Below are 23,683 nucleotides of genomic sequence, written 5' to 3'. Positions count from 1 at the left end.
TTACGGTTGTTACAGTTAAAGCTGTGGGAATCATGCATGTCCATCACTTAGACCTTGAGACTTTCAAATTAAAACCAGGGTGTTACTAAAGCAAGAGCATCATTCTTTGTGAAAGTCTAAGAAAATATATCAGGTACTAATCTGTTTAGTAACTGTTTGGGTATCGCATGAGGTTTTCATGTAGCAGGGGAAAGTCCTCAGCATTGCTAACACATTATGGATCAGCTGGATTTGCCAGCTATTTCAGCGAATTATGATTTTAGTAAAAGCACACTGGTATTTATCCTGATATGAACCTATGTGTGGATCCAAAGTCTACATTCAAACAAACAGTCAGTCCTAAGCAAACATGCTCTCTGCACCTGGGCATACTTGGCAGATTATCTTTTATTTCACTTAACATTTTTTGATGTGAGGAATTGGTTCAGGCTGGCAGACACAGTTATTATGCTCCATTAGACTAAAAAAAAGAAGATTTTTTGCCCTTAATAAACATTAAGACATTTTTTTAATGCAGCTGAAATGTATAAATTTTAAATGTTCATTTATTTAAACAATTAATCATTAAGAAAAATATGCTTGGTATAAACATGAATGTATACCAATCAAGTAAATTTATTTGACCACATTTCCTGAAATGTAATGTTTTACACTGTAATTATGTAACCAAAACTACATGGAAAACATTCATGTAGATATAGTAACTTGAAGTCAGCATTTGGGGGAAGATATCTTTTGATTTTAAATGTGTTTTTCACAAGCGATTGGTAAACTCAGCTGAATTTTTCCTATTATGTAGGACCATAAAGGTAACTATCTAAGAGCTCAGTTATAATCAATACAACTGACTCAGCAACACGGATGGATGCCAGACAAAAAAAACAAAAAAAGAAAAAAAAAGACAGAAAGAAAGGGCTAACTCAAAGGTTAGTGTACTTACCAAATGTTTGGAAAAGTGCGAGGGCTCCCCCAGTCAGCTCACTCTCATGTTACTCTCCTACATGTCTTCTGGTCAACTGCCATCATGAACCTGAAACTCCTCTTCCTTTGTCTCTTCTTAGCGGTGCTCTTCATACCTGCTGAAGTATGTATTAACTGAATTTAATAATCACATGCATTGTATGTTATTTACATTGTGGCATTTTCTGTCAAAAAACACAATAGATCATGTTTCTGTTTAAAAAGGTTAAGTCAATAGCTTTAGCCACATATATAGCTAGATAGACAGATAGACATGAATATATAGCGTGATAGAGATAGTTATTTGGATGTGTACGTGCTCTTATGTTATGCTGTCATCTGCAATTCCTTAAAAAATGTAGTTGAAACATAAACACGACAAACATCGGGACTCTTCGCATCCTGGAAGACATGGCAGACATCCAGAGTCTTCAAGTCCTGAAAGACAAGACAGACATCGGGACTCTGCACAGCCTGAAAGACATGGGAAACATGAGAAAAAGAGACCAAAAGGAAGGTTTAAAGATATAATTGAGGGTTAGTACTCCTTTATGTTGCTTTTGTAACATATATAGAAAATGGTTTGAAATGTAGTATTTAAAGAATTAAAACTGTAAATCTAAAGGAAAGTATTGTTCTAGATGTCGTCTTTAAGGTCGTGGATGAGGATGATGAGGATGATGAAAATGGTCATTCAGACTGGTTTGATAAGTTTCTGGACCTAGACGGTAAGATACTAACAAACGTCTCGTGCAAATCTGTGGCATGTTTTCTTCTAATGCTACAGAGGAAAGGTTTAATTTTGACATTACGGTGTGTTGTCATTTTTTATTTCTCAGGCCAGTGCACCCCAAATCCTTGCCTTAACAATGGTGTGTGTAAGGAGAAAGGCAAGAGAAAGTTCAAATGTGACTGTCCCAAACCTTACCAGGGAAAAAAATGCGAGAGAGGTGTGAAGAAAAAAATCGCTCCTCTCCATTCTTTTGTCAAATTGCATATATATGTATGCAAAGTGTAAAAAAACAAACTGAATTAATGTTATTAAAAATATCCTAATGGTGTTATTCTCTAAGGTCCAAGAATTTGTAAAAGAGGTCAATGCGGGTATGGCGAATGTGTACTGACTTCAACTCCTCCGCACTATGAGTGCAAATGCAAGCGACCCTTTCAGCCTCCAGACTGCAAAACTAGTATGTTGATATATTTATATATATATTTTAAAAAGCCCAAATTCCTGTTTGGTGAGGATTTTAGCAGTTACTGAACAACAGCCTAAATTTTGTTTTATTGTTCTCCAAAGTTTCAGTTTGTAATCCTAATCCATGTAAAAATGGTGGCACATGCGTCAGAGATGAAAATGACTTTGACTGCCATTGCCCCGAAGGGTTCGGAGGACATTTCTGCCATGTTGGTAAATAATTCATTCTACAGTTTTTCTTCATATATATTTATCATAATTCATTGACTCACTGAGTAATTTACATTTCTCAGGTCCAAACGACTGCTATGTGGACGATGGAGAGTCATATCGTGGCAATGTGAGCGAGACGGATGATGGTGATGAGTGCCTCTACTGGAACTCCCACTTCATCCTGGCATCGGGTGTTAATCCCTTCACCTCCTTTGAGGACAAAGACGGCCTTGGCCCTCACAACTTCTGCAGGTCAGAAGTAACTCCATTTATACAATGTGCAGAAAACACCTATAAGAGGTCTGTCTCAGTGACGTTTTCTGATTCAGGAACCCTGACGGAGAGCCAAAGCCCTGGTGCTTTTTCAGAAGAGGCCACAGGTTATTGTGGGACTACTGTGATGTGCCAAAATGTCCTGTATCGACACGTGAGTTTTAAAGTGATGGGCAACATTTTGATCTTGAGTGTTGCCAGCAAAACATCTGTGCCATCTTCTTGGATCTGTGTTTTCAGATGGGCCGCCGACTGAGGTTGCTCCTACACAGCCTAAACCACCGCAGCCAGAACCGACACAGCCTAAACCGACACAGCCTAAACCGACACAGCCTAAACCACCGCAGCCAGAACCAACACAGCCTAAACCACCGCAGCCAGAACCAACACAGCCTAAACCACCGCAGCCAGAACCGACACAGCCTGAACCACCGCAGCCAGAACCTACTGGTAAGCTGCCAGCAACTGCCATACCATCAACTGGGAAGCCCATCCGCCCTTCTGCGACACCTCTCCCTCCGACTACTGGACCAAAACAGTTTGCCACCTGTGGCATACCTCAGCCAAAAAAGGCTCTTACCCGAATCTTTGGGGGTCTGAAAGTCAGTCCAGGAGCTATACCCTGGCAGGTTTCTGTGCAAGTGAAGCCAACGGGCTCCGCTCAGCCATTCAGACAGGTCTGTGGAGGAATTCTCATCGCAAGTTGCTGGGTGCTGACAGCTGCACACTGCATGTAAGGCTGCAAGGTTGAAGAACCAGATTAATGGTAGATTACAAGTAAGACAATGAAATATTGACTGAACCCTTTTGTTTTTTATTTGCACAGTGAACCAAACAAGGACATGCAGGTGCTGGCTGGAAGTCTCTCAGTGAGTAAGCCAGACCCCGGAACTCAGACCATACCTGTCGAAAGGACTATTAAAAATCCAAACTACAGGGTGACCAATGAAGCTGTTTACAATGATATAGGTGATACTTGTCTCAAATGTCTCTGTCATTTTGTTCAGATGTTCTTTCTTTGAGTTTGTTGTGACATTTATATCTCACATGTATTCCTAAAGGCTTGTTGAAGCTGAGTGGGACTCCTGGTTTTTGTGCCAATGAGACCCAGTTTGTGAAAACAGCCTGTCTACCAAATGCGCCACTGCCTGATGGGACGGAGTGCAAAATCTCTGGATGGGGTGCTACTGAGCAATGTATGTAAGGTTACAAAAAGGTTGCCATTTTTCATGTACATAATTTGGCTTATTTGATAAACACTTGACATTTTCTATTTTAAATGAAGCTTGAACTCTTTTCCAACATTTGATGACCTCTCCTTAATGACAAGTTTTGACACCTCAATATATCAATGCAGATGTGGTCAGACGACCATTACAACGGGTTCTGGGTTTTTCCAGTGGTATCCGAAGCTAGCTTTACAGGCAGAGATCACCTTCAGTAACTTTTGATGAACATTCACTCATTTTGTTCTGGAAGTGGGCATGAAATATGAAAAAAAGAAACAAGGGTTACCCCCTAATATATTTCTGCATTATCTTTGCAGCTGATTATGGTTCCAGCCACCTGCTGGAGGCCAATGTCCTGCTGATCAACCAGGAAAAGTGCTCTGATCGTTCTGTTTATGGGAACATGCTGGACAATTCCATGTTCTGTGCTGGCTACCTGGAGGGAGGGGTGGATTCCTGCCAGGTTAGGACATTTGATGGTTTGATGCTGTTATAACGTGTATATTACTAACGCATCTACAGAAAGTTATTACATTAGTTCCAGTAGTAGCATATAGTCAGCTGTACAATTTTGTTTCAGGGGGACTCTGGAGGACCATTGACGTGCATGCAGAACAACGCTAATGTTGTTTATGGAGTGGTGAGTTGGGGAGACCAGTGTGGGAAGAAGAACAAGCCTGGGGTCTACACACGGGTCACTCATTTCCTGGACTGGATCAAGGCAAATACTGAAGGAGCAATTCCTTGAGCAACCTTTGTTTCTCACTAATATGCCCGCCAGATCTCCAACCACTACACACTGTACGCTTTTCCTAAAATGTAATCAAATTATATGATTATTCAAACTATTCATAAATGTACTGGATATTAGCTGGATTGTCTTATCAGTTACACATAAAAGATGGAAAAATCTGAAATCCGCTGTTATAACATAAATGATGCATGCATGGAAAAAACCCAAAGGCTTGAATTACTTTTTTAATTAAGCACAGTGTGTTTGAGTGGCTGTATATGTGTGAAACAAAGAATGGAAAAGAAAATCTCACAATATAAGTAACTATACCATGTTTCCTCTGGAAAATGGGGCAAGTTGCATCACTGAACTGAAAATGTCCTAAAGTTGTGGCAGAATTATTACATGATGCAAATAAATGCTTCTTCTTTCTGATGTGCTGTGTTGTTCCTGTATGTCCTCACCAAGCCCTAGGGTGGCTGAACTTTCAAAACCCTGTGATGGGTGCATAATGTTATTGTTTACAAAAAAAGAGAGAGTTATATTTTCTAATTGTGTTGAATGTGAACTTTCAGACTTCTTCTTCTTCTGCAGAAAGGTATTTATTTATTTACAATGAGCAAAAGCGTGATGCACAAAGAATTGTGTAAATCAGATTGTTAAGTGTCTTAATCTTTTCTAGACATATAGCGTTACTGTTCGTGTTATTTGACCTCAGTGTATTGTCTGCTGCAGGGCAACAACTCTGTAGGGCCATTGACATGTGAGACTAAAGGCATGCATGTCCTCCATGGTCTGATGAGCAGTTTACACACGGGTCATTTACTTTATGAACTGCATCAAGGCACACATGAGAGCTGCTAAGCTGCAGAAAGAGATCGACTTTGCCACAGAGCAAATGCACTGTTTGAACCTGATACCACTTAATGAAATATTTAGCGTACATGTCAACTGCAGAAACGGCAATGCTGCAATGATTACATAACTTTAGTCTTGACATTATAAAGTCACGGATATGTCTGCAGATGTGTCTTCTCATATATTATTATATAACCTAATTTTAGCAAGACGTTAGAGGTAGGTATATTCGTTAAAAGCCGTTGTAGCTTTACCAGAGTCAAAGCCAATCACGGAAACTTGGTGGTAGTCAATATTTTTGACAACCTAGATTTGTACAGCACGCTGGACATTTTCACAATGTAATTTTATGTGAGCACAAATGGAAAATTACACTTAAAATAATTATTTGATCAGTGACTCTGCATCCCACAGAGGCAGTTAAATGGTTCCTGTGAGTTCACTTTTCTCCTCACGTGTATGCCAATCCCAGGGGTCCTTTATCCAAAACAAGGTAAGAGGCTGTGTGTTGACTCCGTTCATATCAATGCATGGGTTAAAAATGGGATAGAGAGGTTCTGTGCACTGCACACAGAAGGAGTGAAGCAGCCTCATAGCGTCGGCATCATAGAATGACAGCTCCCCCTTCTGGAGGTTTGCAAGTATGCCTAGCTTTCTGACTCTCTTTCCAACTGACAGCTGCTTTTCCTGAGTATCATGGCACGCCAGGTACTGTCCGTCTCCATGGTAGATGCACCAAGATGTGTTATTTACACCCAGACTGGAAGAACTCTGGCTTAAACTGGCTTTTTTATCGACTGACCCCGTGGTCACACCTATCATCCAGAAGGGCTTGTCTTGGACAATGACTTCCCAGTAATGCTGGCCACCTGTAAAACTCTCCTGAGCAAGGACGCTATACTGTGAGTCATATGGCTGAGGGCTCTGTCCTTCACCGAAAGGTTGGCGTCTCCAGTACACTTGTTTTCTGTCTTGGGATAACTCCAGCTTTGGATGAGCTGTTTTGAAGTCTAGAAGAGGAGAACTTAAGTCTGCAAATACAAATATTTACTTAGTACACAGTTATAATGATAATGAGAGTTGGATTTAGAATGTCAAAGGAAAAAAGCTTTACTAACATGACCACATTCGTGGAAAATGTTGGGACAGAGCGACCGAGAGTTCATCCACCAGCCTCTCTACTGTTCTCAGCTTCTCAGGGTCACAGAGGTCTCTGTTTACTTCTCGGATTGGAGCAAATTCCAAGGGATCACTGCAAATAAAAATAAAAATCATACCACAGGAAGGCTCAGTGACTAATTATATGGAGCAGCGTAAAGCATGGGCAATTTCAGGTTACAAACTGGACTCAGCAATATACTCACCAAAGATTCTGTGATGTGATTTGCTGTTTGAAAACAACAGGAAACATTTGAGCTATATTTGTGCTACACTTCTGGTCACGGTAAGTGATCATGTAAACCCTACCTGCAGAAACCGCAGATCATTGGTTTCCTGGAGAAGTGATTTGCTGGAGGCTCTGAATGCATCTATCTCTTTGATCTGAGCCTCTACAATGCTCCTCTGGGCCTCCAGCCACTCTGTCATGCATGTCTCCTCTGCGTCTATAATCTGCATCATTAGACGCTCATCGCCATTCAGCACGACGTGGATTCTGCTGTACTTGTCTGAGATTCTCTCTCTAAACTCTGCAGCAGAGGTCTATGAGTTAAATGCATTGTTAGACAAACAAGAATGGCTTCCATCAATTTAAAAAGTTAAGCAATTTAAGAGTGTGATTTCTGTATTGGTTGTACCACTGTTTGTGTATACAGTGACTCCAGGTCTTTGATGGCATGTTCAGCTTCACTTCTCCTCTTTAGTAGCTGGTTCATTGTGGTCTCAAGCATACTCTAGAGACAGAAATACAACATGCCTCTGGTAAAACAACCAACCAAACAAACAAAAAACAACAGGAAGAAAATAGATAAATATTCCTCACAAGTAATGAAAAGAGATTATAATAATCACCTTAAAGTCTGCTTTGGCTTCATGCAGTTGAGAGGCTTTGTGATGTTTGTGCGTGCCAACCAGGACACACAAACAGCACACAGGTACCTTTTCCTCCATACAAAAGAGCTTAAGCTCATCGCGGTGCTCCCTGCACTTCAGAGACAGTGGATCGCTGGTCACCTCCACCACTGTGTGCTCCCTTAGAGCAGACCTCTGTTGGTGGAGCAGGGCGTGAGCCTGGCACAGCGAGGCATCGCAAGTCAGGCATGTTCTTATGGCTACTGATGGCATCTCTATGCAGTGGTCACAGCAAATAGTTGATGATGATTTAGTTTCACTAGTTGAAGCTGCTGCTTGTCGCTCTGCTGCTGACAGCGTCTTAGTGGTGAAGTCCTTTACTTTGGTCTGAAGGTCTGCATTTATCTTCAGAGTGAGGTCAGAGGGGAGAAATATCTGACACTCCGGGCAGAAGAAAGGCCCCTCATCAGACACATCGGTTTCCCAGACAGCCTGTATACAGGTGAGGCAGAAGTCATGCCCGCACTGCAGCGTCACAGGATCAATGAAGAAATCCTGGCACACAGGACACTTCAAAGTTTCCTCCATGGTCCCCATAGCTCTGTGTACAGGTGTTATGGTGGCTCAGTGTGCACTGTGCTTCTGACTGTCCTGCTCATTAATGTTTCACAGGTCTGTCCTGGCATGCACAAACGCCACTCACGTGGCTTTAGTGTCACATTACTGAAGACTGTTTGTTTTGGTTTTTTGCTTCACTAGCAGGTTCAAATGGTTGACACACAAATTAATGGCACAGTTTCAAAGAAATTGATTAAAATACAAGTCAACAGTCCAAAATGCAGGGTCATTTAATAAAAAAAATGACAGGAAAAGGGAATCAATTTAGTGTGAAATTTCTTTCGTTTGAGCACAGGTGTGTGATAAAGTAATCTCAACTTGAGATCTCATAGGACGCTTGCTCTTCCGGGTGTAAAAAGAGCCAGGAAGTCACGTGAGTACTTAAGCGAAGCTTGTTTTATTTTGTAAAGATATAATTTCGAAAACTTGAAAAAAGCGATATTAGTTGTTTACAGTCACGCTTGTTGTTGTCAGAATTACATTACAAAATATTTCCCATTTAAAAAATATGTTATTGCGATGTTATATTGCCCCTAGAAGAAACGACATTACTTTTTAAAATATGCCTATCACTTGTAATTATAAATAACAATAATAGCATAATACATATTGCAAAAGTCTGCATTCTCTGTGATATAGACGGTGCATGCTGATAAAACTGTTCTGCACTATTTGCACAACCCAATCTTCGTTTCAGCGTTAAGTGTGTAGTACTGTCACTCGACGTCTCTGTACTTGTGCAACCCGTGCTCACTCACAAAAAAATAAAATAAAATTCATGCGTACGTTAAAACTTTCTTGCGTAAGCCAACGTCTTATGTCGTCGTCGTCCCCCCCCCAACGATATTTTATGTGCACGTCGTTCGTGAATAGCATTACGGCACTTCCCACACAACGTGGGCTGTGGATGTGGCAGTGAAGCGCTGCGATTCTCACTGAATACGTGTCTTCATTTCGCCGTTCACTTACAAGTGTAGCTGTGGTTGGCTTTCCAGGTCTCCATCTCGCTGGGTAAGGAGTCTTTTATAAAAAATCTCTTCCGCCTGTTCTGTCGAAAACCGAGGCAAGTTAGGCAGCTCACAACAGCTAAAGCTAGCTAACGTTAGCTAACCTAGGTATGTTTTGACAGAAGTACTCGACACGTAGCTGCTATAGTCTGATAAACTACCATGCAAACTGCAGTTCGTTCATATGTATTACAGGTTAAACAAGTGAAAAGCGCCCAGTCTATTGCCCTGCCTATTATTGCTGGTATTTTTCTAAGCTAACTTGGTGCAAAACAATCTTTAATGGGTCAGTGTGTCAAGTCCAAATATCGCATAACACTGATAAGAAGAAGACACATGATGCAGAGCTTTCAAGCGACAGCAAAACTCCATATATCTATTTAAAACGTTGGCGTCAAGCCTGTTTGTTTTACCCAGAAGCTGCTTATTTAATTTGATGCTATTCCATTGTTAAACTAACCATGCATTGCTTTCTGTGCTCATCACAGTGGTCCTGAATTTTCAGTGCCATGTTTGCCAGGTTGGCTTCCTGCTCTCCTCTGCCATTCAGAACACGGCAATCAAATGTGTGCCCAGTCTACATCAGAGCCTTTTCCCAGGCTAAATGTAAGTGATCAGCCAAGTGCTTCATCATACTAGGCTTGTACACAAATCTCAGGATCACTTCGATATGTGTTGGTTCTTCCTCGGCTGCCTATGCCTGTTAAAATGTGACTGTTTTCTTTATTCCCCGCAGTCGTTCTCCCTCGACCCCATGGGAAGTCCTTTGCACACCGCAGTGAGCTGAAGCAAGCCAAACGCATTGTAGTGAAGCTTGGGAGCGCTGTGGTGACGCGTGGAGATGAATGTGGTCTGGCACTGGGACGACTGGCTTCAATAGTAGAGCAGGTAATAATGTTGATACAAAGTGTCTTTTATAGAGGAATGACTGCTCCAAAGAAAAGAGATCTTAAATGTTATTGTTTCTGTGTTCCATCAGGTGGCCATGCTACAGAATCAAGGCAGGGAGATGATGATTGTTACGAGTGGTGCTGTGGCATTTGGGAAGCAGCGACTGAGACATGAGATACTGCTGTCTCAGAGTGTCAGACAAGCTCTGCATTCTGGGCAGAACCAACTGAAAGACATGGTGAATAAGCTTTAACAGAAGGAACTTGGACCCTCTATTTTGTAAATGTAGACTGTATAACAGTGTGCTGATTTCTTTCTTTCGAAATCTTGTTAACTTTGTTTAAATCTCACTGTCTTTCAGACAGTCCCAGTTTTGGAAGCAAGAGCCTGTGCAGCTGCTGGGCAGAGCGGTCTGATGGCGCTGTACGAAGCTATGTTCACCCAATACAGCATCTGCACTGCACAAGTATGTGCTCTACGTTTGGCATAGAATAAAATACCTACAGCATCTGACTAAAATGTCACATACTTCTTCACATTTCTTTCCACCTCCTTAGATTCTGGTCACCAATCTGGACTTTCACGATGAACAGAAGCGCCGGAACCTGAACAGCACGCTACATGAACTGCTGCGTATGAATATCGTCCCGATAATTAACACGAACGATGCTGTTGTTCCACCCCCTGTTCCCAACAGTGACCTACAGGGTGTAAATGTGGGTACACCTGTTTTTGCATGCAATGTTTCCTTTGCACCTGAGTGAGAGAGGGAAGCTTTTAAAATGTAGTAGCAACTGAACTTGTTACTGACCTGCGCGGTGTTTTTTGCTTAATGAAAAATCGGTTTGTGTTTCAGGTAATAAGCATCAAAGATAACGACAGCTTGGCTGCACGGCTGGCTGTTGAAATGAAAGTAGACCTACTTATTGCCCTGTCTGATGTCCAAGGTACAGATATGACTATTTAAATAATATTTTCTTTAATTTGCATTTAAGAATCACAGTAATGGCCAGTATGTTATTTGTGTAGATTATGTTTATGTTTGTATGTATAATAAATGTGAACCATTATTATGCATAGTATTACAGCAACTGCCATATATGTTATTGATGCTTTGCTTTTATTCATTAATGATTGCCAGGTAGTCATACATTAATAGAAGACTTTTTTGTTTTTTTTTCGCGTTTTTGTTAAATCAGAAGATATCTATGTATGTGTGATTTTATTTTTCTTATTTTTTCCTCAGGCTTATACGACAGTCCGCCAGGAACAGATGATGCCAAGCTCATTGATATATTCTATCCCGGAGACCAACAATCTATCACATATGGGACTAAATCCAGAGTTGGTATCGGCGGCATGGAAGCAAAGGTCAGTGTGACAGATAATAGTTCATCTCACTATATGAAGAGGCAGAGTTCTTTCAGTAATGAAAATGTTGCATTACACTAAATCATGTTGTGTGGCTCAGGTGAAAGCAGCCCTCTGGGCACTGCAGGGTGGCACCTCAGTAATCATTGCCAATGGCACAGATCCAAAAGTCACCGGTCACGTCATCACAGACATTGTGGAAGGGAAGAAAGTTGGCACCTTTTTCTCTGAAGTGAAACCTGCAGGTACTGGGTAAAACCACTCAGACAGAGCATTTGAATCTTTTTGTTGTGGTTTGAGGATTTATGCTTGATGTTGGTGTTATTGACATCACCAGGCCCAACTGTGGAGCAGCAGACAGAGATGGCACGACATGCAGGCAGAACCCTGGCCTCCCTGCTCCCTGAACAGGTAAAGGGGGAAAAAATTATCCTAATTAGTTGCACAGGGTCACAAAATTAAATAAGTTCTACGTCGTAGTGACAGCAGTGTCAATTAATTTTGAATTGTGTTGATCACATCTATGTGTTTGTTTTTTCAGAGAGGGGAGATCATCTGCTGTCTTGCTGAGCTCCTTACAGAAAAGAGAGAAGAAATTCTTAATGCAAACAGGAAAGACATGGAGCTAGCAACAACATTAGGTACAGAGGCAGAGAGCTGGCACACGGATTAGCGTAATCCATACCTGAATGTAGATCTGTGACTCAGATACCATTGTAGTCTGTTTTGGTAGGAGTCATTGGGTGTGGCATCGCGTAGCAGAGCATTTACTCCTGCTTGGCAACACGTTTCTCTTTATTGATTGATGCGCCAGCATTTTTATTCATACTTTACTCTTACAGGTCGTCTGTCCCAGCCTCTGATCAATCGCCTGAGTCTGTCAACAGCCAAGCTGAACAGTCTTGCCATTGGCCTGCGTCAGCTCGCCGTTTCCTCCAGGGACAGCGTCGGCCGGGTGCTGAGGAGGACTAGAGTGGCCAACAACCTAGAACTAGAACAGATCACGGTCCCCATCGGTGTCCTGCTGGTCATCTTTGAGTCTCGCCCTGATTGTCTGCCACAGGTCAGACCATGTCTACGCAGTCTGGAATACTTTTTTAAAGTCTTTGGTTTTATATGTGTTCAAAAAGAGTGACATTTTAAATGCTATACTTCAGGTGTCAGCACTAGCAATTGCAAGCGGAAATGCTTTGCTCCTGAAAGGTGGCAAAGAAGCTTCCAACACCAACAAAATTCTACATCAACTCACTCAAGAGGCCCTTTCCATTCATGGTGTAGCAGATGCCATTCAACTGGTAAGACTAAAAATCATTATAGAAATATAATTTTAGTTTCCTGGTAGTATTTTATTTGTTGCGATACACTAAAAGAATTTGTGCTGTAGGTGAGCACACGTGAGGAAGTTGAGGATCTGTGCAGACTGGACAAGATGATTGACCTGATCATTCCAAGGGGCTCATCTCAGCTGGTCCGGGAAATCCAGAGGGCAGCCAAGGGCATTCCTGTTTTGGGCCACAGTGAGGGCATCTGTCACGTCTACGTCGACAGTGATGCCAGCATTGACAAAGCTCTTGATGTTGGTAGGTTTTTAATTGCATTTAATTGCATTTGTCACTAATGCAAACTGACTGGTTTTGAATGATTGTACAAACTGTGTTTCTTTCCAGTCAAAGACTCTAAATGTGACTACCCTGCTGCCTGCAATGCCATGGAGACTCTTCTTATTCACAGAGATTTGCTGCGTACTCCTGTGTTTGACCAGATCATTGACTTGCTGAGAACAGAGCAAGTAAGAAACAGGATTATTTGGGTGTATGCTTTGAATGAGATTCAGAAATAGGAAAAACAGCAAGAGAATTTAACACTTTACCAACGTCCATAAATACAGTAAATTACATTTGTTTGTTTTTTATTCTTTAACAAACTATTGGTTATTGCTTTCTTACAGGTAAAGATTCATGCTGGTCCTCGCTTCGCATCCTATTTAACTTTTAGCCCATCTGAGGTCAAGTCTCTGAGGACAGAGTATGGGGACCTGGAATGCTGCATTGAGGTGGTTGACAGCATGCAGGAAGCTGTGGACCACATCCACAAATACGGCAGCTCCCACACTGATGTCATTGTTACTGAGAATGAAGAAACAGCCGAACAGTTTCTGCAACAGGTGGACAGCGCCTGTGTATTCTGGAACGCCAGCTCTCGCTTTGCTGATGGCTACCGCTTTGGCCTTGGTGTGTATTTACCTTCAAGTGAACCTAAACTACCACTATGTTGAAAATAAAACAAGGTATTTAATTTTACTTTGTTTATTTTGCAGGAGCTGAGGTTGGTATCAGTACAGCACGGATACATGCCAGAGGACCTGTAGGTTTGGAGGGACTTTTGACCACCAAGTGGGTCCTTCGAGGGGAGGGACACACAGTGGCTGACTTCTCTGAGCAAGGCAGCATGAAATACCTTCACGAAAACATCCCTGTGCCGCAGGGGAGTTTCAATTAGAAACCACTGAACAACATAAAGTCACGTGTTTATTTAGAGGTTTGTGTCTGCCTGTAGCATTTCAACTCACAAGCTGCTTTCACAATCCTGTTTAGGTCTATTTTGTTGTGTGGTTGGAAGAATGGAGGCAACTTTTATCAGACAACCAATATCCTGGTTTTGTGAACCTATGAATCCATGTGAAACCCAAGAAAATTGACTGGTGGCTAAATGAGAGAAAACTGTAAAAGTAAAACAGAACTTAGGACTGGACAAAGCGCTTTTCACTCCAACGCCATTTTTGTAATTGCATAAAACTAAATCATTATTCCAGCGGTGATTTTCTAAGTTATTTTTCTACATGCAAACTCTCCCTTGGTCTTGTTTATGCAGGATCTTGTTTTGGATTTACTTTGCTGTCTTTCCTCTTTGCACAGATAATTTAATAAATATGGTGTACAGTTCTTTAATTATAACTTGTGGAATTTTATGTGTCACAAAGCTTTTGGTGAGAAATCTGCCCATTTTCCCCCCAACGAAGGTCTTTATTTTTGTAATTTTTTGTTTTAGTTTACTTAATCCATACTATGTTTAATTTAAGAGTGGGGAAGCAGCTGTTGGTATATAGCCTGATTTCGGTTATTACTCTATTTAATTGATAGAACTGAGTTTTTAAATAATCTTCTTTTGATTACTAATGTTAGGACCCACCACAACTGATCATCTGCCTCCCTCTCATCCTGTCCCGTGCATCCTTTTCTGTCACACCAACTCTCTGCATGTCTTGCTTCACTACATCCATGAACCTAGTCTGTGGGCTTCCTCATTATCTGTTACCTAGCTGCTGCATCTTCAGCATCTTTTGTCCAGTATGTCCACTACCCCTCCTCTGCACATGTTCAAACCATCTTAACCTTCTTCTCCAAACTTTATCTCTAAAGTTCTCAGCCTGAACTGTCACTGATAGACAGATTTACAATCCTGTCTATCTTTGTCAGTGAAAGTGAGCATTTTCATCTGCCACCTCCAGCTTCACCCCTTGTCTTTATGCCAGTGCCACTGTCTCCAAACCGTACATTCAGAACATGTTCAGGCCTCTGAACATGCCTTCATCCTCTCCCCTGCCTCTGTCTTCTTAAATATGAAGTTATAAAGTCATTTCTACAGAATGCGCTGCAATGCATTATGTTTATTTTGATCCAAAAAACAAAAGCTGTTTCATTATTTGAGTGTTACTTGTAACACTTAAACACTTTTATCAGAACTCCCTTTGTTTTACGCACAACTGATGACGTATTTGCTGTGGGCGGGGTTACATGTCGAGCAAGGCTTGCCAGGTCACCTGTCTCAGCTGTCAGCTGTGCTAGATCTTAAAGATGGCAGGAAATAAGTCTTACACTATAGTAGAATATTTCGGGGGAGAAGATGGCTACCGCTGTGGTTACTGTAAAAGCCAAACGGGAAACTTCTCTCGTGGTAAGCTGGGGATGAAGTGTGTGTATATGTGTGTCTGTGTGGAGGATAGCCGGGGTTCTCTGAACTGGCTTGTGCTAATGACCTAGCTCCGTCTACTTTCTGGCATAATAGCCGGCTAGCTGTTTTTTGCACTGCACCTATCCCTAATGTCAGTGTATTTGAGTATGTTACATAGACTGCACGCACACTGCGAGTGTAAATATTATTTAGCGTTAGCCCGACATCATTTAGATAGGTTTAAGGTTATTGACCTAGCTCAGGTTTTAGCCGTTAGCTTCTAGCCTAGCTTTTGCTTTCTGGGAAACGGAAGAAGGCTTGTAGAATAAATCAGTTAAGGTTATTGTTGAATGTTTTTTCTGTAGGACAACAATGTTTAACTTGGGGTGTAACAATGCAATTGTAGCATGTTAGCAGTAGATTTGCAGTAGCACCAAGCTAATAGGTAGTCTCTTAAACAGCAGGACGGAGAAGCAAGGCTGCTGCTCTTAGAAAGTGCAGCTTTCTCTTTTTTTATTTGTGATGTGACGCCGAGTTTAGGAAATCCAGGATATTTTATATTTTACGTGGTTTAAAAGTCGTATAATATCCAATAGGTGACAACGAGCGACGCATGTGTTATAGTACTTTCTCACACTTTGTTTTGGTGTAACAGGTAATGTAGATTGTACTTGGCATTACTTTTTCTTGCGAACTCTGTTCTCTAGCTGTGAGTGACAGAGGGATAACAGTGTACTAGTTGAACAGCCTAATTATAAATGCTGACACGTGGCTATATTTTGGAATATTTAGTAAAAATGAACCTCGATGATGCAGCGATTCATTTTACTCTTACTTTTTAAAAGATCTCACTTTCACATAAAAATGAAAACTGTGAGAAGGTAAGAGGACACACTGGTGTCATTGATTTGATCTGAGCAGGGCCACTATTATTGACAACATTTTTACTAATGTCATGGATTTCCAAATTAATAGTGGTCTGCTTGTCTGTGATATAACTGACCACTTACCAGTTTTTACTTTGTGTGACTGTGATTTAAAAAAAATAGATACCAAGATCATGATAGCAAAGCGAACAATAAATGAAGAAGCAATTCATGCCTTCAATTTCGATTTAGCACAACAAGATTGGAGTTCGGTGTATGAAGAGTCAGATGTGGACAAGGCTTATGATAATTTTCTAGATATTTTTACTATGTGGTACAATAAACATTGTCCTGTAAACGAACACATGACAAAGAAAAAAAAGATAAAAAGTCCTTGGCTCACAAAAGGAATTATTAATGCTTGCAAAAAGAAAAACAATCTGTATAAACAGTTTATCAAAGTAAAAACAAAAGAAGTGGAACAAAGATATAAAGCATATAGAAATAAATTGACTGATATTATAAGAACGAGCAAACAACTTTATTATAGAAGAAGATTATATGAAAATAAAAACAATATAAAAGGAACTTGGGATGTGTTAAACAACTTAATTAAACAAGGATCTTCTGGAACATCATATCCTGAATATTTTACTGATGCAAATGGTGAAAATCACAACATGAGTAATATTGTCGATGGGTTCAATAAATTCTTCATAAATGTTGGCCCTGAACTAGCAGCGGACATCCCGTGTCATAAAAATGAAAATATCAGTAATATAAAATCAAATCCCCTTTCACTGTTCCTCTCAGCTACAAATGAGCAAGAAGTAATAAATATCACATTAAAATGTAAAAGTAAGTCTTCAATGGATTATCATGACATAAATATGTCTGTAGTTAAACAGGTTATTCTGAATATTGCTAGTCCCTTAACATATATCTGTAATTTATCATTTCAGTCCAGTTGTTTTCCAAAAAAAATGAAAATTGCGAAAGTAATACCACTATATAAAAGTAATGACAAACACAGTTTTACCAATTATAGGCCTATTTCTCTACTGCCTCAATTCTCAAAAATTCTAGAAAAACTTTTTAATTCAAGATTAGAAAAATTCCTTGAAAAACATCAAATAATAAATGTTGGTCAGTATGGTTTCAGAACGCAAAAAAACACTTCAATGGCGATAATTGAGGCAGTAGAAGAAATTACTGATACACTGGATAAAAATAAATATGCAGTTGGTATTTTTGTTGACCTCAAAAAGGCCTTCGACACAATCAATCACTCAATTTTACTGGATAAATTGGAAAGATATGGTATTCGAGGGAAAGCTGGTAACTGGTTAAAAAGTTACCTAACAGGTCGGGAACAATATGTTAGCATAGGGCATTACCATTCAGAGAAACTTGGTATTACATGTGGTGTTCCCCAAGGGTCAGTGTTGGGACCAAAACTTTTCAATGTATACATAAATGATATTTTTGATGTTTCTCAAGTACTTAAACTCATACTGTTCGCAGATGACACCAACATATTTTTCAGTAGCGATGATTATACTGATCTTGTAATGACTGTAAACAGGGAGCTAAAATTAATAAAAAAATGGATGGACATAAATAAATTATCATTAAATATAAATAAAACTAAAGCAATGTTTTTTGGTAATTTAAAATATAATATAGAATTACCAATTATCATTGAAGGTGTACCAATTGATAATGTGAGTGAAAACAAATTTTTGGGAGTTATAATTGATAACAAAATTTCATGGAAACCCCACGTCAGACACATAAAAACCAAAATTTCCAGAAGCCTCGCAGTTTTGAACAAAGTGAAACAATTCCTTGATAAAGATGCACTTCGTACTCTGTACTGTACCCTTGTTCTTCCATATCTTACATATTGTGTGGAAGTGTGGGGAAATACATATAAAAATACAACTAATCCATTAGTCACAGTACAGAAACGAGCACTGCGTATTATTCACAAGGCTGGTTATCTAGATCATACTCACAAATTCTTTCTTCAGGCAAAGTTACTTAAATTCCAGGATCTGGTTAATTACAATACATCCATAATTTTGTATAAAGCTTTTACTAAACTTTTACCGGCAAATTTACAAACTAGATTTGAAATTCGAGAAAAGGTTTATAATGTGAGAGGCTTTGGAGAATTCAAATTACCCAGAACTCGAACAACCCGTAAAGGCTTTTGTGTGTCTGTATGTGGTGTGAAAATCTGGAACAGTCTGAGTTTACAATTGAAACAATGCAAAAATATTCATAGATTTAAATTTCTCTACAAACAGTTGGTCTGGTCACAGTATACTCAATGATGGGTTTTAGTGTGCTCTGTAATGTCTGTCCTCTTACCATTGCTGGTATGGATTCCAAAATAAAAAATAAAAAATAAAGTGTGCGTATGTATGTACATATATGTACTTGTGTGTGTAGATATATATGTATGTTACTTGTAGTTATTACTGCCTGTTACCTGTGGTAATGCAATTTATAATTTATATATTCTGTATTCAGTTATGAAGGCTCTAATTGTTGGTTGCGAGCTGCCGCTTAGATGCTTGTATCTGCCCGGGGCTGTTGATGGGTCTGTATGCAATGATGGGCGTAGCTGCGGGAAGTTTATTGTTTTTTTTTGTTGATGAGTGAGTATAGGGGTGGGATTTAATAAGTTTTCTTCGTCCCACTCCTTTTTCAGGCAAGTTTTGTTTTTTGTTTTGTGTATTTTATGTTCAATATAGGTATTTGTTGTGCCTGAAAATGAATAAATAAATGAAATGAAATGAGACAGGTTGACTATAATTAGGGAGGTCCCAGTGTAGTCAATGAGCAACTGGGCACATCGCCTGCAGACGAGAGCTGATGTCTAATCTAAGATAAGAGTGTTAATCTGTTCCTGTTACATCATATGGGTACGACAGCTTGCAGTGAAGAAGGGAGACTTTACTACCTGTGTAATTCTTGTAACTATGTAACAGTGCTACAGGGTGGAAGTGGATGCAGGTCAAGCGTTATCTCATGTTATATTCTCACTGGCATCATTTTATTTTCCTGGAAAGATAAGATAAGATAAGATAAGATAGAACTTTATTAATCCCTCGGGTGGGTTCCTCTGGGAAATTCGATTTCCAAAAAAGCATCTTATGCTGTAGATGCATGGATTATGTATATTATATACATACAGTATATATGTAAGTCTACAGTAAAGACGCACTGCTACTATATACAGTATATAGTAGCAGTGCGTCTTTACTGTAGACTTTTCTGAACAGGTGCGTCATATGATGTTTTCCCTTGGTGTGATTGGTGCAGTGATATTATCAACAGTGTTGTCAGATACAAATCAAACGCAACTCCTCACAACAAGAGCACAACATCTGCTCTCATCTGTGTTATTGTGTCTGTCATGCCTGAGTGAAGGCTGAAGAAGGGATCTGGTGTGAGTGGTGAAAACACACTCCAGGTGTGCTGTGAGCCACTGTACTCTTATCCCGCCTGCACATGGAATCTATTCTTTGTATTTTAGACTCATGATTCCTGCCTAACAAATTAGCAGGGCTTTTTGATGACATGTATTATGTTCAAATAAAAGGAGTTAATTAATCAGCATAATTTAAAGCCTTTTAAGTTCATTTTATATGCTCATTATTGGTTTTAATGCACATGTATATGAGAATGGGACATTTCTGCAATTTCAGAGGGTGTGATCATTTTACAGTCATAGGCCAGAAATATCCGAGAGACTAAATGTGTAGGCCCTAAACTTTTTGTATTTAAGCATAACTTCTCTGGGGTTTTAAACAGAGTGAATTTCAGTGCTCTTTATTTTACCACTGACAGATAAGATAACTGAAGATCTATGTAACGGGGGGGGGACAATGATTTGAATAATGCAACATAAGAAAAAACAGATTTTGACATACTGTTTACACGTTTATTTATGATGGTGATTCGGTTGTATAGACATACAGTCTAGAAAGTTTTCACAGGAACTTCATACAGACCTGTGAAAAACTAAGGTCACGTCATGATTCATTTGTAGAATCATCATATTGTAGCAGCAGTAACTTGAAGGAATCATTTTCCATAAGAAAAATGATATGATTTTGTCTCAGTCTTTTCACGTTGTTTTGGAGGAATTCTTTGCAACGTTGCTTCAGTTCACTGAAGTTTGCAGTCATTAGTTTATACCCAGGCCCCTGTAATGTCCCACCACACCGTTTGAATTTGGAGGTCTGGACTGTAACTGGGTCACTGCAGTGCCTTTATGTTTTTTTTCTTTCTTTGTCAGCCATTCTGCTGCTTATCGCTTTGCATGACTCAATTGCTACCAACTTTTAGCTGGTATGTAGATGGCTTCACATTTGCCTCTTGAATACTTGAGTATACAGAGGAGTTTATAATCAGCTCAGTGACTGGAAAGTAACCAGGTACAGTGGCTGCAAAAAACCAAACACCACTGCAAAACATCCCCTCCATCACTGTGCTTGACAGCTGGTATGAGCTGTTTACGCTAATATGTTTATGCTAATATTATGCATTATGGTAGATATTTCCACTTTGGCCTCATCATTCCAAAGGACACTGGTCCAGAAGTGTTGTGGTTTGGCCAGATGCAACTTTCAGACATAAGCTGTGCTGCAACATTCTCTTGAGAGAAAAAAGACTTCCTCCTAGTAATAATAATAATAATAATAATGATGGATTGGATTTATATAGCGCTTTTCAAGGCACCCAAAGCGCTTTACAATACCACTATTCATGCACTCTCACATTCACACACTGGTGGAGACAAGCTACAGTTGTAGCCACAGCTGCCCTGGGGCAGACTGACAGAAGCGAGGCTGCCTAGTGATCTTTCCAGAGAAGTTGTACATGTTCAGTGGTTTTCTATCTGTACTGTATTGAACTTTAACATTTAACACATTAACTGAGGGCTGCAGACTCTGAGATGTATCTCTTGGTTGTTTGCCTTTTCTTCGACTTTGGGATGAATTTGTTGAGACTTCCACTTTTGAGACAATTAACACACACCTGAACACTCCAGACAAGCAAACTGCCCAAATCTCTGCTTTGGTAGCCTTGGTCACACTTCCTGATGATCATTTAATCAAGTGATTTGTATAGCAGCACCTGACTGCTACTTCTCACCCTAGATCAGTGGTTCTTAACCTTGTTGGAGGTACTGAACCCCACCAGTTTCATATGCGAATTCACTGAACCCCTCTTTAGTGAAAAATAAAATATGATTTTTTTCAAATTCAAGACGTAGATATGTTTTTTACTGGTGCACAAAATGAGCCGTGCATGTCACGGCGGAGGCTCTGCCCAAACCCCTGAGACTGACTAACCGAACCCCTAGGGTTCGATCAAACCCAGGTTAAGAACCACTGCTCTAGATCCTATGGAAACAATAAAGGTGCACTTAGTTTTTCACAGTACTACAGAGAGTCCTGTGAAAAGTTGTGATGTGTGTCAGACATAAAGAAAGCCTGCAGTCTTGCCGCTGTGTCTGTTGGAGACTCATCTGTCATTTTGTGGTTCACTAGTGGAGTTTGCTTGGACTCTAAGCATCATTTTTTTGAAACATAGGAAATTATACTCGACTGAGAGGTTGGTGTGTGTTGTGTGAACTTTTTAACAGTTAATTACCTCGGCTGTTTTAGATTTAAATGGATTGTTTTCTTGCAATAGAAGCTTACGTTTTGGTTTGTTTATGCAGGCTCCAAGAGTGATAGGAAAGTTGAAAGTTGAAAGGAAGAGCTCAGACCTCGGCTCTGGGAAGAGGGATCTGGTCTGGCTACAAATGATAAATTTGTATATTTCCATTGGGGCCTTAAAGTACTGTGGGAATGACCCTTTGGAGACAGTATTTTAAACTGGAACAAAAATGTGGACCTACCACAAGTCTCTCAACTTCTTGACAGACTATGCCTTGTTTGTATACATACCTCGTATCACAGCTGTTTTAGTTTTACTCACTTGTGAAGAGCCTGACTCGTTCTCCTTGTTTCCGGTTCAGTTTTATCATCAATTTAAACACAGAAGTATTATCTCATTAACAGTTTCTTCCTCGTCCCATTCGCTTTTTGTGAATAAAAGAAAAGGCGTGACCACTTTTATAACCTTAAGCCTGATTGGGCTTAAGGTGAAGAGACTTTTCATACATAACACTGCTTAGGCTTGTTGCCATATTTTCAACGATTGCCATTATGTATAAAATTGTATTTAAATCAATTATACATTTTAAGGAAACAATTTGATTAATTATTTGTTTTGTTTTGATTGTAGGGATGTGGTCCCACACCATGACAGTACAAGACTACCAAGACCTCATAGATCGAGGATGGAGAAGGTGAGTAGCTACTTAGTATCCTGGTTTCAGCCAGTGGTTTCCTACTTCCATTTGAAACCTTTTCTCCTGAATTCAGTTTTAAAAAGGGAGTTGTGACTACTTCAAATAAAAAATAATAATTTATTGCCTTTATTTTTTTTTTCTCCCACAAATCTTGTCCATGTTTTCATTTTCAGAAGTGGGAAGTATGTTTACAAACCCATAATGCAGAAGACATGCTGTCCACAGTATACCATCAGGTAATTTTATTAACTTGCTTACCAAAATTTCCTTTTATGAGTCATGCTTTAAGTAACTTAAGATCTGATAAGACCAAAAAACCTAGAATACACAAGGGTTGTTTGATCTATGTTGAAAAAATACGTTAATTAAATGTTTGCTTTAACAACCAATAACCTTTACCTTGTATCCTCTCTCAAGATGCCACGCTCTGAAATTCCAGCCTTCCAAATCCCACAAGAAAATCCTGAAGAAGATGAACAGATTTATATCCAAAGGGGAGCTGCAAAAGGGGCAGGAAGATTGTGCAGGTATGTATAATATATGAGGTATAAACACATCCATTCATAGTCTCTATTGGTGTACAGTTCGTGGAAAAAATGGCAATACTCTTTAAGCAGTTAGTGCTCTGCGACTGCATATGTGTTGTAGTTTGTAGTGTGAAGCACTACACAGGCTTGACTTGAGTTTGAAACTTAATAAATGTGTGAAAATGACTTGAGTCTGTAATGTATTCATGGACCACAGGTTTTGATATAAATGATGCCATGAACAGCAGGCAGATTGAGATTTATGGGTTTACACAGGAGTATGGCTGTTCCTCTCTATCAGCTCATAAGAGCTCCATCAGTTGCAAAGCTCACAAACTGTGCACATAACATTTCATCAGAGACCCCTTCACAGCAAGGCTTTTTAACTGCAGGATGTCACAGAGAGCAGTCCTGGTGCATGACTGCAGATCAGTAATGTCATATTCTGATGTCAATGATCAGGCGTAAGTGAGCACCCTGGTTTAAAGTGCAGTTAGCATTGGGTGCTAATTCAAAAACGAATTCAATTCAAAACAGAAGAGAAGGGTAATTTACAGTGTGCTGTCTGGTGTAAGCAATATTGATTTCCTGCATTATAG

General features: G+C 39.8%; 4 protein-coding genes across 8 annotated transcripts in view; 3 read left to right on the top strand and 1 right to left on the bottom strand.

Annotated features, from left to right (window-relative positions):
• Window positions 1-943: 943 nt before the first annotated feature.
• Window positions 944-4,709, top strand: LOC308388534 (hyaluronan-binding protein 2-like; the record flags this gene model as incomplete). The annotated part of the gene is made up of 13 exons (XM_080869306.1): window positions 944-1,084; window positions 1,323-1,497; window positions 1,602-1,688; window positions 1,800-1,910; window positions 2,034-2,150; window positions 2,261-2,371; window positions 2,452-2,623; window positions 2,701-2,798; window positions 2,885-3,377; window positions 3,471-3,613; window positions 3,706-3,840; window positions 4,191-4,336; window positions 4,454-4,709. The coding sequence occupies 13 exons, from the start codon at window positions 944-946 to the stop codon at window positions 4,619-4,621; spliced, it is 2,097 nt and encodes a 698-aa protein (XP_080725432.1). The 3' UTR covers window positions 4,622-4,709.
• Window positions 4,710-5,346: 637 nt separating this feature from the next.
• Window positions 5,347-8,741, bottom strand: LOC308387838 (E3 ubiquitin/ISG15 ligase TRIM25). The gene is made up of 6 exons (XM_080868140.1): window positions 7,475-8,741; window positions 7,261-7,356; window positions 6,932-7,165; window positions 6,829-6,851; window positions 6,583-6,716; window positions 5,347-6,495 (listed from the first exon to the last, which is right to left on the bottom strand). Exons 1-6 carry the CDS (start codon window positions 8,069-8,071, stop codon window positions 5,885-5,887), a joined length of 1,695 nt encoding a protein of 564 aa, XP_080724266.1. The 5' UTR covers window positions 8,072-8,741; the 3' UTR covers window positions 5,347-5,884.
• A 211-nt stretch (window positions 8,742-8,952) lies between these two features.
• Window positions 8,953-14,315, top strand: LOC308387836 (delta-1-pyrroline-5-carboxylate synthase-like). The gene is made up of 17 exons (XM_080868134.1): window positions 8,953-9,103; window positions 9,588-9,705; window positions 9,836-9,987; window positions 10,079-10,228; window positions 10,352-10,456; window positions 10,548-10,706; window positions 10,847-10,937; window positions 11,237-11,361; window positions 11,462-11,606; window positions 11,699-11,772; window positions 11,903-12,002; window positions 12,204-12,424; window positions 12,519-12,656; window positions 12,746-12,941; window positions 13,029-13,150; window positions 13,310-13,592; window positions 13,679-14,315. The coding sequence occupies exons 2-17, from the start codon at window positions 9,609-9,611 to the stop codon at window positions 13,858-13,860; spliced, it is 2,340 nt and encodes a 779-aa protein (XP_080724260.1). The 5' UTR covers window positions 8,953-9,103; window positions 9,588-9,608; the 3' UTR covers window positions 13,861-14,315.
• An 821-nt stretch (window positions 14,316-15,136) lies between these two features.
• Window positions 15,137-23,683, top strand: part of ate1 (arginyltransferase 1) — a 54,202-nt gene continuing 45,655 nt past the window's right edge. For 2 of the 5 annotated variants that reach the window (XM_080868139.1, XM_080868137.1), the window contains exons 1-4: window positions 15,139-15,315; window positions 22,491-22,554; window positions 22,731-22,793; window positions 22,975-23,084. In XM_080868139.1, coding sequence (XP_080724265.1) covers window positions 15,216-15,315; window positions 22,491-22,554; window positions 22,731-22,793; window positions 22,975-23,084 — 337 coding nt within the window. In that variant the 5' untranslated portion in view covers window positions 15,139-15,215. Of the gene's footprint in view, window positions 15,316-22,490; window positions 22,555-22,730; window positions 22,794-22,974; window positions 23,085-23,683 lie in introns of all 5 variants that reach the window. The other 3 variants (XM_080868138.1, XM_080868135.1, XM_080868136.1) reach the window with 3 other exon arrangements.

Source organism: Rhamphochromis sp. 'chilingali' (assembly GCF_963969265.1).
Source record: "Rhamphochromis sp. 'chilingali' genome assembly, chromosome: 20".
Classification (NCBI taxonomy): domain Eukaryota; kingdom Metazoa; phylum Chordata; class Actinopteri; order Cichliformes; family Cichlidae; genus Rhamphochromis; species Rhamphochromis sp. 'chilingali'.
This window is presented reverse-complemented; position numbering and strand designations above follow the sequence as displayed.

What these genes read in the sequence shown, in the direction of transcription:
- LOC308387838 (XM_080868140.1), bottom strand. Translation starts at nt 8,071, where the DNA reads ATGGGGACCATGGAGGAAACTTTGAAGTGTCCTGTGTGCCAGGATTTC. An exon ending in ATCACATCACAGAATCTTTG is followed by an intron (nt 6,717 to 6,828) that starts GTGAGTATATTG and finishes TTTTATTTGCAG; the next exon opens with TGATCCCTTGGAATTTGCTC. An exon ending in TTTTCCACGAATGTGGTCAT is followed by an intron (nt 6,496 to 6,582) that starts GTTAGTAAAGCT and finishes TTGTATTTGCAG; the next exon opens with ACTTAAGTTCTCCTCTTCTA.
- LOC308387836 (XM_080868134.1), top strand. Translation starts at nt 9,609, where the DNA reads ATGTTTGCCAGGTTGGCTTCCTGCTCTCCTCTGCCATTCAGAACACGG. An exon ending in AGCCTTTTCCCAGGCTAAAT is followed by an intron (nt 9,706 to 9,835) that starts GTAAGTGATCAG and finishes TATTCCCCGCAG; the next exon opens with TCGTTCTCCCTCGACCCCAT. An exon ending in CTCTGAAGTGAAACCTGCAG is followed by an intron (nt 11,607 to 11,698) that starts GTACTGGGTAAA and finishes TGACATCACCAG; the next exon opens with GCCCAACTGTGGAGCAGCAG.